The 13,365-nt window shown below is 41.6% G+C and overlaps 1 protein-coding gene across 1 annotated transcript in view; it reads right to left on the reverse strand.

Moving 5' to 3' along the window:
• WDR49 (WD repeat domain 49) overlaps positions 1–13,365 on the reverse strand; it is a 101,247-nt gene that overhangs the window by 43,414 nt on the left and 44,468 nt on the right. Inside the window, exons 9-10 of the mRNA XM_083739273.1 lie at positions 8,644–8,808; positions 4,445–4,560 (exon numbers count right to left, since the gene is read on the reverse strand). Coding sequence (XP_083595399.1) covers positions 4,445–4,560; positions 8,644–8,808 — 281 coding nt within the window. The remainder of the gene's footprint in view (positions 1–4,444; positions 4,561–8,643; positions 8,809–13,365) is intronic.

Consider the following 13,365-nt stretch of genomic DNA (forward strand, 5'->3'; position numbering starts at 1 on the left):
GTGATTACTGGCCAGCCCACTCCTGTGACAGAACAAAATAAATTTCCAGTCACTGAACTTACTGCAAGGGGTATAAGAAGGCATCGTTTTCCATTCCACCCTGTATTCATCACATGCAACACTGTTTCACCTCTGTTGCAGTTCGCCTTCTGCCCAAAACATTATTCACCTCAATCTCCACTTTGACAGTATTATACCACTTACGTAATTAATTTTGTAAATCACAAGGATTTAACTTTCTTTTCGCATGTAAATGCAAAGAAGCATAATGCATTTTGGGGGGGGGGTTTACACACCAATTACAGGCTGAAAGCATTTGCCCCCACACAAATTAGGGTCAATTACAAACCATTTGGAGAATGAAAGCAACAGCAACAACGAACGTGAATCCCATTCGCTGAACTGATTTTTGCTCTGGAAATGGGTGAGTAATGGGGCAATTTCTGCTTCTCTTTCTGCCAGAATTCTCTGACAATCCTATTTGCTGCACTAGCCGCCTTCTCAGTCCACTTCCTATATTGGATGAAGCAGAATTTTGCCTAATGAAATTTCATAGCTACAAGATACCAGCTACCAGGGCCAGCCCAAGACATTTTGCTGCCTAAGGTGACAAGATGGTGCCTCCCCCAATACACATAACAGATGCTGACCAGAAAAATATTTCTTTAATGTTGTCATGTCCTCACCACACCTGAGGGCAAGAGATTGGCTGAGGATGTGCCGGGCAGACCATGTGGCACACACAGCACTGCCTTTGTTGTTGCTGCTCCCCTGCCCCTGGCTTCTGCCGCCTGAGGTGGCTGCCACACTTTTCCCAATGATAGGGTCGGCCCACCACTTACACAGTTTCAAAGTACATTTAAATCTTTGAACAGTGTTTTACTTTGTCCCTGTTTTGAGCCGATTCCCAATGTCATGTTCAACAAGTGCAACCATCGTGTAATCATTTGATGGTATGGAGTAAGTGGCTAATTGCTATGAAGAGAGCTGCTTTATCAGATGAATGCAGTACCCTTCGGCGGAGAAAAGCAATGGAAGGATGATCTTCAATTTATGCACAGGTGATAGAACACACTTGATAGTCATCACCTATCAGTGTGGCGTCTGTTCGGTAACTGGCCAGCCCAATAACCCATAATAACTGATGAGAGGCATTCCATGCATCCACTTTATCAAACGATAAACACAATCAATTATCATGTGACTAAGGTAAGGTATAGACCTCAGTGATAACCTTTCTCTTTGGGTAACTAGCAGCTACACAGACTTTGTAAAATAAATGAAGGCTCTGTTGTCTCATAATGTTGGTTCTGTAAATAGCACTGACTTGGCTACAAAGAACCTCTTCCACAATATTTTGTTAATGTGTGTGTATGTGTGGGGGACAGAGGAATAGAGAGACTCTGGTTTCCAAGCTCTACCTTCTAAAGCTTCTTCTCCACAATATCCCATTAGGGAGGGGAGGGGAATTTGTTTCAGTTTGCATATTCAAACTTTCCCAAACAAGAAATGAACTGAAATGCAGCCATCCTGAGAAATTTGCACTTCCAGAGAAGCAATGTCCAGAAAAATGTGCACAATGGGGGGAAATATGTATAGAAAGGCATATATTAATGAAAATAACATACAAAAAATGTGTTTTATTAGGCAAAAATGTATGTATATCTGAGTTCTCAGATGCTGACAGATTTTCATGAGGACTTATTCAATTTAAAAAAATTGTGAACTGATGAAGAAACATGGAGGAATGAACCTAAGACTGGAAAAATGAGAAAATGAGAGAAATCAAAATTGACAGATTCGTTCATAGCTACAGCTCAAAACTTGCTGAAGGGTGCCTGGCCATCAGAACTGGCTTTTTAGTGGGGGACAAAATATGCTGCAGTGGGAAAGAGGTGATGGAAAAGGAGAATTTTGGTCTCTGGGCCCAAAGCTAGGGATGTAAGAAGGAATCATTTCCTGTTCAACACTGTGTTAATTGCATGCAGCACTGTTTCTGTTCTACTGCAGTTCAACTTCTGCCAAGCACTATGTTGTTTATCTCTCTGCCCACTGTGGTGAAATTACATAATGTACATAATTTATTATGTAAGTTCTATCACCATCATCTTATTCCACCTCATTAATTTCCTTGTAAAGGAAGCAGAACGCAAATGGGAGAGAGGCAATCAATTACATATTGTTCTGGAACTAAAGACAGCAACAGCAAATACTAATATCTGCTGTACTGATTTCCATTTTGGACATGGAATGGATAAAAAAAATATTAGCAATTTCCATTCCTGCTTCTGCTTATGTTGGAATTCTCTGACAGTCTTCATCTAAGCTATTTTCCACTATAGCAAGTGAGAATTTGTAGGTGGGGGAGAGAGAGACGGGGGGAAGGGAGGAAGATTCTGGACCTGTAGAAAAATAATTTCAAAGGAAAAGAAATATGCACAAAAAGCAATTAATCTCACCCTAATTTCCAGACCATCCACATAATTTTATTGTGAACAACAGCAATGAGCCCCTGCCTCTATAGAGGAAGCAGCCTTTGAGTGTTGTCTAAGTTTTCAAATTTATGGACAGAAGGGTTTCTAATTAAGTCCTGCCATTATTTTTTGCAGAACATCTTGGTGGAGGAAATATATAGCTCATCCCTTCCCTGCCAGGATCTTTAAACAATTTTAATGGCTTTCTCTACCTCCAGCAAAAAAACAAAAAACCCCACCTTTTTTAAAGTAAAGAACTCACCAAATAAAGCAGTGCTAGAATATTACACGTGAGAGTAATCCCACAAGGGCTCAACTAGGACACGTTTGAGTGTCATGAAATTGGTTGCCACCCCACCCAACACAGAACACCAGTTCATGCACTCATCAGGCCTTCGGAGAACTGGGCTACCTGAAGGGAATTAAGCTTCTCCGTGTTGGGTCACTTTTAGAAGAGAAAAACAGGTTAACAACCCTTCTGTGTGGTAGAGACAAAAGGATTGTCTACCACAATGGCTACAGTAGATGTGAAATTTGTTTGCCCTTGCATCACTTTTTTTTTAATAGCCAGCACTGGGGATCTAGGGTTGTTGGTCCTGTGGAATGGGTAGAGGGACAGGGGGTCTTGGGAAATAGTGTTTCCCATGACCCTTAACTGGAAACAGTATTTGCAAGGATCCTTATAAAGGATGCCAAGGACTGAACCTGAGACCTTCTGCATGCAAACCAGGTTGTTGGGCCTGTGGAATGGTTAGAGGGACATGGGGGTCTTGGGAAATAGTGTTTCCCGTGACCCTTAACTGGAAATAGTATTTGCCAGGATCCCAAGGACAGCATGCCAAGACCTTCTCCATGCAAACCAAATGCTTTATCACTGTGTTGTGGTCTTTCTTGCTCACGAAATATCACCCTAGGCATGCATTAGCAGGAGGACCATATCCCCGTGTTTAAATTAAAAAGGGAGGTTAGGTTATACACTTTGCTATAATTCAGCTGCCCCAACCTGGTGGCCTTCAGATTTCAGACTACAACTCCCATCATCCTGGCTATGCCAATTGGGACTGATTGGAGTTGGAATCCAAAAGATATAGAGGGCACCAGGATGGAAAGGTTGCTTTAGTGACAGGTAAAAAAAACAACTTTCTAAAATACATTGTTTTGTTGTTGTTGTTTTTTTAAATATATTTTATTAAGGGTTTTCTTGTTTTACAGTGTAAGTATAATGCCTCATATTTTTTTCCCCCGTGTAACATTTTTACAAATCCATTTCATTTGTTGAGGCATTAGGGGGAGAAGAAAAAAGAAAAGAAAAAAAGAAAAGAAAGGAGGGTGGAGGGAGGGGAGATGGATGGGGGTAGGGTAGCGGTGTTTCTATTATGCTTAATGTATGTAGTTTGGTGTCAGCGTGCTTGTGTTATTCACTTGTGTTCCTTTGGTGGTGAGAGAGGTTGGGGTTGGCCTAGGATGTGATTGTTTGTTTGTGATTGGCTGTGGTGATCTTTGTTTTCGTGTGTGAGTGAGGTGGGTGGGTGTTTTGGATCAAGTTAGCCATATTGATTTGTATGCTGTTGGTGGATTATTGTCATTGTCCTGTTGGGCTGTGTATGTGATAAAGGGGAGCCATTGTGCAATTTAGTCTTGACTACATCCAAGGACATTTCCCACAGAACCTTTTGGAAAGACTCACTTCCCCACTCCCCCTCAAGGAAATCTAAAATGGTGTCCCTGATCAAGACAGATGAGATTCTTTCCTGCTACGCTGCACCTTTGAATATCACATCCTTTCTCAGATGACACACAGACACTGCTAAATCTGTTCTTGGATTCAGTTATCAAACAGCCCTTGAATTGGTGTGACAGCCTGGAGAGATAAGCATTAGTTGATGTTATCTCCAGAAATGGAAGCAAAAAAAGTACACTTTTCCAATTTGCACATTCTCCAACATTGCAACTTGATATTTACACAGTACCTGTCCCAGCCCAGAACTAATATAGTCCAGCTTAGCACCATGATCTGAGAGATTTCAACTGCTCGGTCTCTTCCAGCATTGAGCTTATGGTGACAATGTCCGTTGAAGTCCCAGATCTGCAATTTAAATTAGGAAAACAATATGACAAAAAACAAAGTAGGAAATGTCTCTTGGTAATTTCAGAAGCAACACATCAAAACATGCAAGAACATACGCTACAGCAGCAGCAAGAATACTCATCACAAAGTATTGGAAGACACAAGATCTACCCACCCTGGAAGAATGGCAGATGAAAGTAATGGACTATATGGAATTGGCGGAAATGACTGGCAGAATCCGAGACCTGGGAGAAGAGCTGGTGGAAGAGGACTGGAAGAAATTTAAAGACTATTTACAGAAACAGTGTAAAATTTATGAATGTTAAAATGATGTTGGATTGAAAATAAGGGGTATTAGTGACAAAGCTAGAAAGAGTATGCAAAAATGAATTTGTGGATGGAAATATTGGAGTTGTGATATGTTAAGGTACAAACTTAAAGATGATAAATGGAAAGAGGGTAAGGATTTGCTGATTTGATTTTTAAAAAAACATGCAAGAACATAAACATTGCTAAGACACGCTACATAGACCTATTTAATGTAGGTGGGGGTGGAACATTGCTTGTTGGTAGGACACAGGAGATCATGCAGGAGATCCCAGCTTTTGTCCTTGTAATCTTCCATTAAAAGGATCACATAACATGCGGTGGGAAGGACTCTGCTGTGTGAGACTGATGTGCTCACACTTATAGAAAAAATGCAGTTGCTTTTCTCAGTACAGTTATGGAAGAATAAAGCTGAGTAAGAGGACATTCATGAACCTGGACCAGACTGAACCCAGGAGCTATGCAGATGCTGAAGTCCAAAAGATGCTGGTGTACTCCAGTTCCCATCATCCCTGACTATTGACCATGCTGGTTGGGGCTGATCAGAGTTGGAGGCCAACAACATGTGGAGGACCACAGGTTCCCCATTCCTAATGCACAGTGGAAGTGCAAGAGAAATGGCGGGGGGAGATCTCTGTGGACTCAGCTATACATCTGCAAAGAAAACATTTTAAGTGTGTTTTAAGTGCAATATACAATGTGACACTAAGATGGCGATGAGCCTTATGGAAAAGTCAATATATTTTTTTAAACGCTTTTTTAAAAAAGGCATTTTCAGAATGTTTTTTATATGTGTGTAGATTCCACCTGTGTGTTCAGCTGAATGTCTCAGTGGATTTTACACATGTACAACTGTACGAACATTGGGTTATTATCTTGCAAGCAGGAATACAGGTACTGTATTTTTCGCTCTATAAGACGCACCAGACCATAAGACGCACCTAGTTTTTGGAGAAGGAAAACAAGAAAAAAAATATTCTGAATCCCAGAAGCCAGAACTGCAAGAGGGATCGCTGCGCAGCGAAAGCAGTGATCCCTCTTGCTGTTCTGGCTTCTGGGATAGCTCTATAAGACGCACACACATTTCCCCTTACTTTTTAGGAGGGAAAAAGTGAGTCTTGTAGAGCAAAATATACAGTATATGGGAATGTTCAGCTGAGCACATAGAGGTTATGGGTGAGGGCCCTAAGCACATTCACTGTACGTAATTGTAACAACTGCATGGGATTTTAGCCATTACCAACTCAGTTTGGTCATCAATAACTTTAGCTGAAATGGAACAATGGCTTTTGAAAACACAGCCCTGATTTTCTTAAACCAGTAGGGTTGCAATCCTAAACTGACTGAACTGGGAGAATGCCTCAATGAATTCAATAGGGCTTAATCAGTGCTTTTTTTCCTAAAGAAATGTTTAGGGATACTTTCATTTTGACTCAAGAAAATCACCATTTTATAGATTTTAAATCAGGGAGAATAAATACAGTCATACCTTGGGTTAAAGACGCTTCAGGTTAAATCTTTTCAGGTTGCGTCCTGCGGCGACCCGGAAGTTTCCGAACAGGTTACTTCCGGGTTTCGCCGCTCGAGCATGCGCAGACGCTCAGAATGATGTCACATGCATGCACAGACACAGCGATTCGTGACCCGCACACGCACAGACGCGGGTTGCATTCTGCTCATAATGCGAATGGGGTTCCGGAATGGATCCCATTTGCATCCAGAGGTACCACTGTACAGTAAATGAACAGTAAAAGTACAAAGATTCACAAAATGCTTAGGGGCATGTGTACCCCCGTGTCCCCCCAGAAAAAAAGCACTGTGCTTAATTTTGAACCAATATGATCAGGACTCCAACCTAAGAGATTTCATTACTTTATACAATGGGTATGGAAATCATGGTCCTTAACAACAATTACTGTTTCAACTAAGCAGGAAAGTGATATCTGCTTAGCAAAACAAACAAAGATATTTTTAGTAGTTGGAATATGAGGCCCAGAATGAAAGATTAGCACCATAGGCCTCCTGCAGATCACCCACCTCTGCACCAAAAATCTAGTCTTCCATGGTGAGTTGGATTTCCCCTCTCCAGCAGCACTTTCAGCTGTTGCAAACTTTCCGCCTCCCATACTTCAAGGACTGATCTCTCATCTGCATGAATCCAGGGAACTCGGAGGTCTGTAAATGATCTCTGACTATCGTCAAAGGGGGGAGTCAAATCTGGATTGGACTTGATATGAGACAAGCCATTTCCTGCTTTTTTGGTATGGCTTGGCTTATTTCCAATCTAATTCAGTGTGAGCTCCATCCATCTCTACTATAATTATTCTGCCGTGATTCCTGTTAGGCAGACAATAATTGCCAGCCAGAAGAACTGACCACATGGAAATAAAATATTGGTATTTATTTTGTATTTATATCATCGTTCCTCTCCTTTGCTAACAAGGGTGGGTAAAAACATGCCCTGTATGCAAAACTCCAGTAATCCCAAAAGCTTTTTAATTGCTGCTAATTAAAGCAGGAAAGGTTTCCTGAACTGAAGGAATTATGTGCTGAATTAAGCATAAATGGTTGAAGAGCTGTTGCACTTCGGCATAACTCTCAAAGCACTTTCCACTGGAGGTTAAAACATTATCTCCATTTTTGTAGGCAAGGATAGACCATAATCTTTTCAACATGCATGTGGTGCATTGAATAACTTCATGCTTCTCCTTACCACCCCTTCTCATCAAAAGCTAGCCCGTCAAGGAGCCAAGTCTTTGATCTAACATGCTTAGCTTTTATTATGTAAGAGTTTCTAATGTAAAAAAGCACTCCCAAAATGTAGCATCCCAACTACATTCTGAAGTACTATCACCATGCCTTCTCCATCCCACCGAAGGCAGAGAACACTTTTTATTCTATATAAAGCTGGCAATTGAAATACTGGTAATGGATCGGGTCTTGGCAAAGTGAGCTCAACAAAGGTTCCATTGAAACCAATGGGATAAATTTGTGGGGGGGAATTCAAATAAATTCCAGCCATATATATATGGCTATACAACTGGACTATACATATATATATATATATATATATATATATATAGTCCAGTTGTCTTTGTCCATGGAGTTTTCTTGGCAGGGATACTGGAGTGCCTTGCCGGTTCCTGCTCAAGAAGATCAAATCTATGCATTCTTAAGGAAATCACCCCTCAGTGCTCACTGGAAGGACAGATCCTGAAGCTGAGACTCCAATACTTTGGCCACCTCATGAGAAGAGAAGACTCCCTGGAAAAGAACCTGATGTGGGGAAAGATGGAGGGCACAAGGAGAAGGGGATGACAGAGGACGAGATGGTTGGATAGTGTTCTCGAAGCTACCAGCATGAGTTTGACCAAACTGTGGGAGGCAGTGGAAGACAGGAGTGCCTGGCGTGCTCTGGTCCATGGGGTCACGAAGAGTCGGACACGACTAAACGACTAAACAACAACAACATATTGTCCAGTGGCACCTTAGAGACCAACTAAGTTTGTTCTTGGTATAAGCTTTCATGTGCATGCACACTTCTTCAAATACACAGATTTGAACATCTGTTTCCCTTTACCATTTTGTCATTCCAGAATCCAGTTGCTAATATTTACCCCCTACAACTCCTACAACAGAGCCATGCACTGTTGTTAGCCCATGTAGCCCCCTACAACTCCTACAACAGAGCCATGCACTGTTGTTAGCCCATGTAGTCTGCGAAATTGCATGTTGAGTGAAGTGGCTTCTCCCCTGACACAAACACATACACACCTTTACGGTTCCATCTGTGCTTCCGGTGAAGAGTCTGGTCTGAGTCCCATCGAGAGCCATAGTACTGATCTCAGCATTGCCATGGCAACCTGTAAACTCTTTGATTTTCTGCCCAGTATCAATCAGCCAGAAGATAACAGTAGATCCAGCATCTGAGCTGATTACCTAAGGAAGAAGGAGGGGGAGAGAGTTTCTGGAATGAAAACCTTGCTTGTTTGCTCTCCGCATCTCCTTCCACACAAACACCTTCATTACTATAATCTTACACATACGTGAACTTCACTTATATAATTGCCAACATTTGAAATGCAAATCCGAAAAATGTCGGCATTGATTTTCTCATCTTCTTTCTTTCAACTCATTAGAAGATTTATCTCCCCCTCCCCATTAAAGTTTATGGACTGCTTCTTATCCTATCTTAAATACCTGCCTTCCCAGCAAGCTCCGTTTAACTAAAGAATAATGATTTAACTGCCATTATCATTCAAGGGAGAAAAGAGGTGACTTGTTCCTTCTGCAGATAATACCCCAATCCAGAGGGGGACAATGTGTCCTTAGCAGCAAGAAGTGCAACAGAGAATTTTCCAGCTGAAATTATAAGGGTGCACCAGACAAAGCGCTTTGTACAGTGCCATGAGATAAACCAGCCTCACTTTATCACAGCAATTGATCCATTGAGTAATGGATCTTTAAAGCTGATCTAGGAAATGTCTCAGTATGCATTAGCTTTAATTAAAAAAATTAACTGTGTGGTCAGATTGGAAGAAAGTCCATTTGGAGACAGATCATGCTCAGTCTCCTATGATAGCTTCAAGTCCAGGGCATGCTATGTTACTCATAAAATTACATTTTCTTCACCATTTTATGTGTGATTTATTGCAGAAGAGTTGGAGCCTATCAGTCTTATTCTGGCACAGGGATAGACAACCTCTCCCAGCTTGTAGCTTTAAAAGTCCGAGCGACAAAAGCAATATATGGTTTTTCAACATGGGCATATTTGTGTGGGGGGGGTTACGCTCTGGACCCCCACACACATTGGCCCACGTAAGGCAGTCCCGCCCCATTCTGCCTATGCACCCAACCTGTTTTACCCCTTTCTCTGATGTTCTTGTGACATTTTTGGTTCTCTTCCAGGTTTGGTACAATGCTTGTGTGCGTGGTCACACACAATGTTGGACACGCATAAAATGGTCGCTGCCTGTACTCAGAGAATTGTATCCAACTAAGCCATACTCAAGAGAAGACCCACTGAAAACAATGAGCTTGACAAATTTGTATACTGATTTAAGTAGGTCTGTTCTGAGTATGACTTAGATACAACCTAGAATAGTATTTGCTCAACATACCTAAAAATCAAAGCAAGAGAAGGCTGCCATTTGGGGATATGGTATCGGAGTCCTCAGAAAAAACTGCTCCTTTTCCCTTATGGGGTACCCAAGACCCCTTATAGAGTCCTTAAGTAGGTTCCCTATCGATAGGAGAAAATAACAGAGGCCAACTAGAGAATATTGAGAAGCAAAGCAGCTAGTAAGCCTGATCTTTATTAAACAGTTGCAACATGGTCCTCACTCACCACATGCAGGAGGGAGGAGGAACCCAGAACAATGGTGTGCAAGCCCTTATATAGACTTTTGAAATTGCCCACCCTGTAGCTCAAGACCACCCCCCAAAACATCATACATACATCACAGAAGGAGGCGGTCTACAGCAGAAATCCTGTCTGCCAGGAAACCTGTTAATGGTCAGTGATTGCCCTACCTGGGCATCCTGGCCATTCTTTTGTGATGGTTAACACTTTAGTTCCTGAATCCAGATCACAGGCTCGCCCTATTCATACACAAATATGCCCTTAAGACAGGATTTGTAAGCAAAAAGACAAAGGGAAGGCTTTCCCCATTTTCTCCCTCCTTGCAGAGAAATAGATCAAGGTCAATTTGGGAGTCAAAATGGCTTCAGGATTGCTCTCCTGTACTATTTCAGACACGTGATTTATATACTTATGTGTTTGCCTTGTACATTTATGAACGTTTTTAATATTTGAAACCTTGGATGAAACCTTAGAATTCTTATAACAAGCAGGAGACAGAGTCCCCTGGAAACTGTGCTGAAGATCCACTGGGTTGAGATCTAGCAATGAACATGTAGAGCTCTTAGAGGTGGTCCCCGTTATCAAGAACACTGGCACCAGAAGGTCCTGGTCCAGGCTGGAGAGCTGTGATACAGCTTGCTTCTATGGACCTAGAGTCACTGTGTGGCTTCCGAGTAAGGGCTCTCTTTTCCCTGTTGTGCCTTGTTCAAACTCCCTGAGATAGTGAAAATAGATTATTGTCCGGTGGTGCCTCTGGTTCATATTTTGGACCTCGACTGATTTTCCATGTTTGATCCTGCATTGTCTACACTGCACCTGCAACCCTGGCCTTGCAGAAGGCCTTCTTGGTAGTGGCACCTGCCCTGTGGAACGCCCTCCCACCAGATGTCAAGGAAATAAACAACTCTCTGACTTTTAGAAGACATCTGAAGGCAGCCCTGTTTAGGAAGTTTTTAATGTTCAATGTTTTATTGTTTTTATTTAATATTCTGTTGGAAGCCATCCAGACTGGCTGGGGAGGACCAGCCAGATGAGCAGGGTATAAGGAATAAATTATTATTATTATTATTATTATTATTATTATTATTATTATTATTATTATTATTTTGGTAAGAGGCTTACACCTCCTAGGGACTTGGATCCTCATCCCTGAGGGCAAACATCCACTGCAGCAAAGCAATACCTTTGGGGGGAGGTATGAAAAACCACACTTTTTTGCTGCAATTACTTGGAGTTTTCCATTCCCACCCCCCATAAAATGACTAGCCTATAATCGCTTGAGACCCTGTTGTTTGAAATATTGGCTACAACCATATTAACTTACCCTCGCATTAAGTTACTCATCAGAAAACCTTCTCTGGTTGCCTTTGCTTTCAGGCGCAAGGCAGGTGACAACAATGAAATTTTAATTGGTGGTGTCCTGCTTATGGGATGTCCTCTCTCGAGAGGCCTGCCTGGTATTTCCTTGTTGACTTTTGGGTTCAATGCATCTTATTTGTCTGAACTGAACAATAATTTAGTTTTATCAACCCTAAATATTACATTGAGTGCTTTTTGTTATGATATATTTATTTATACCCCGGCTTTCTGTCTGTCAGGGACTCAAGGCAGATAAAAATAAGAACAGCTAACAAAAATAAAACCAACTGTTAAAAACAATTAAGCATTGTTAGAATCAAAACTATATATGCAAACATTAAAAATCTATTAAAACCATACAGATAATTACAATAAAAACAGCACACGCAAGCCCTTTCATTAGAAGCAGTCAGCCAAAAAGCCTATTGGGACAGGAAAGGCTTCACTTGCTAGTGGAAGGACAACAAGGAGGGAGCCAGTCCAGCTTCTCTGGGGAGGGAATTTGAAAGGCTGGGAGCAGCCACCAAAAAGGCCCTCTCCCATGTCCCCACCAGGCGTTCCTGTGAAGCTGGCAGGACCAACAGAAGGGTATCTCCTGAAGTTCTCAAAACCTAGCCAGGTTCATATGAGGGAATGTGGTCTTTCAGGTAGCTTGGACTGAAGCCATGTAGGCCTTTACAGGTCAAACCAGCACTTTGAATTGTGCCCAGAAACAGATTGGTAGTCAGTGGAGCTATTTTAACAAAGGAGTCATTTGCTTCAGCTGCTATAGTATCATGGTTTTCCTATTTTTGCTGCCGTGAGTGTTGATCTCTTGAGTTTCTGCTGCTAACACATTTAATCTTTTGAGCGGTTGTGGCGTTTTCAGCGTGTTTTGGATTTATTGCGTGCTGCACTGGACATTTTATCTGGAAATTCAAAAGCAGGATTTAAACCTTTGAAATCAAAACAGGTCTGTTCCGAACGCAAGATAAATGTTGTTTGCTAGCCTACAATAGCAATGGTTGTTATAGCAGTCAAACCTAGGCTAATGAGGGGTTTAGCACAGTTACCTACATTTAATCACAACAACACTTCTCACCACAAAGATAATGAAATGCTACAATGCCTATGTTACTTGCTTTATAAATATTATGTCATTATTCCATAGATGTGCTTTGGAGAGTGCATTTTTGACCAGCTGGCCAACTAAAGGTCAGCAAGTAACTTGAAATGCCTGCATATTCAAGTTTGGTGAAGGGTTTTTAAAGACCTATCGTTACAACTGAGACAAAGCAAGTGAAATAAGTTTGCTGCCCTTCAACTTTGGTAATTAAACGAATCTTCCTTGTGAAGAAGTGATATGCTCCATACTTATCATATCAAATGAGCAGTGCTCCTCTAAAGCCCTGAAACCATCATTACAAATGGCACCCAAGTGGAATTTTAATTGCAACCCAATGTGCTTTTAATAACAGGAGCACTGCCCACCGGTAATATTGGAAGGTCTCCTCCAAAAAAAGTGAGCGAACTGGGATAGTTAGACCTGTCGTTACAATACAAAGCAATGGGAAAGAAATTGCCTGAGCCTCACTCTTGGCAGCACCTGAAAGGTATGAACATCAAGTCAGCAACAAAGAGTAGCACAGCTGTTTTATGGCTTCTTGGGCCCAGCATGAAGCAGTGAGAGGTTGTGTGTGTGTTTTTGGTTTTTTTGAATGGCTATATCCTTTTATTCAGTATGATTCAGAGAGAAGGATCACTGTGCTGTTTCTTCCCATGGATGGATGTCAGGA

This window comes from Podarcis gaigeae (genome assembly GCF_964106915.1).
Source record: "Podarcis gaigeae genome assembly, chromosome: 5".
NCBI lineage: Eukaryota > Metazoa > Chordata > Lepidosauria > Squamata > Lacertidae > Podarcis > Podarcis gaigeae.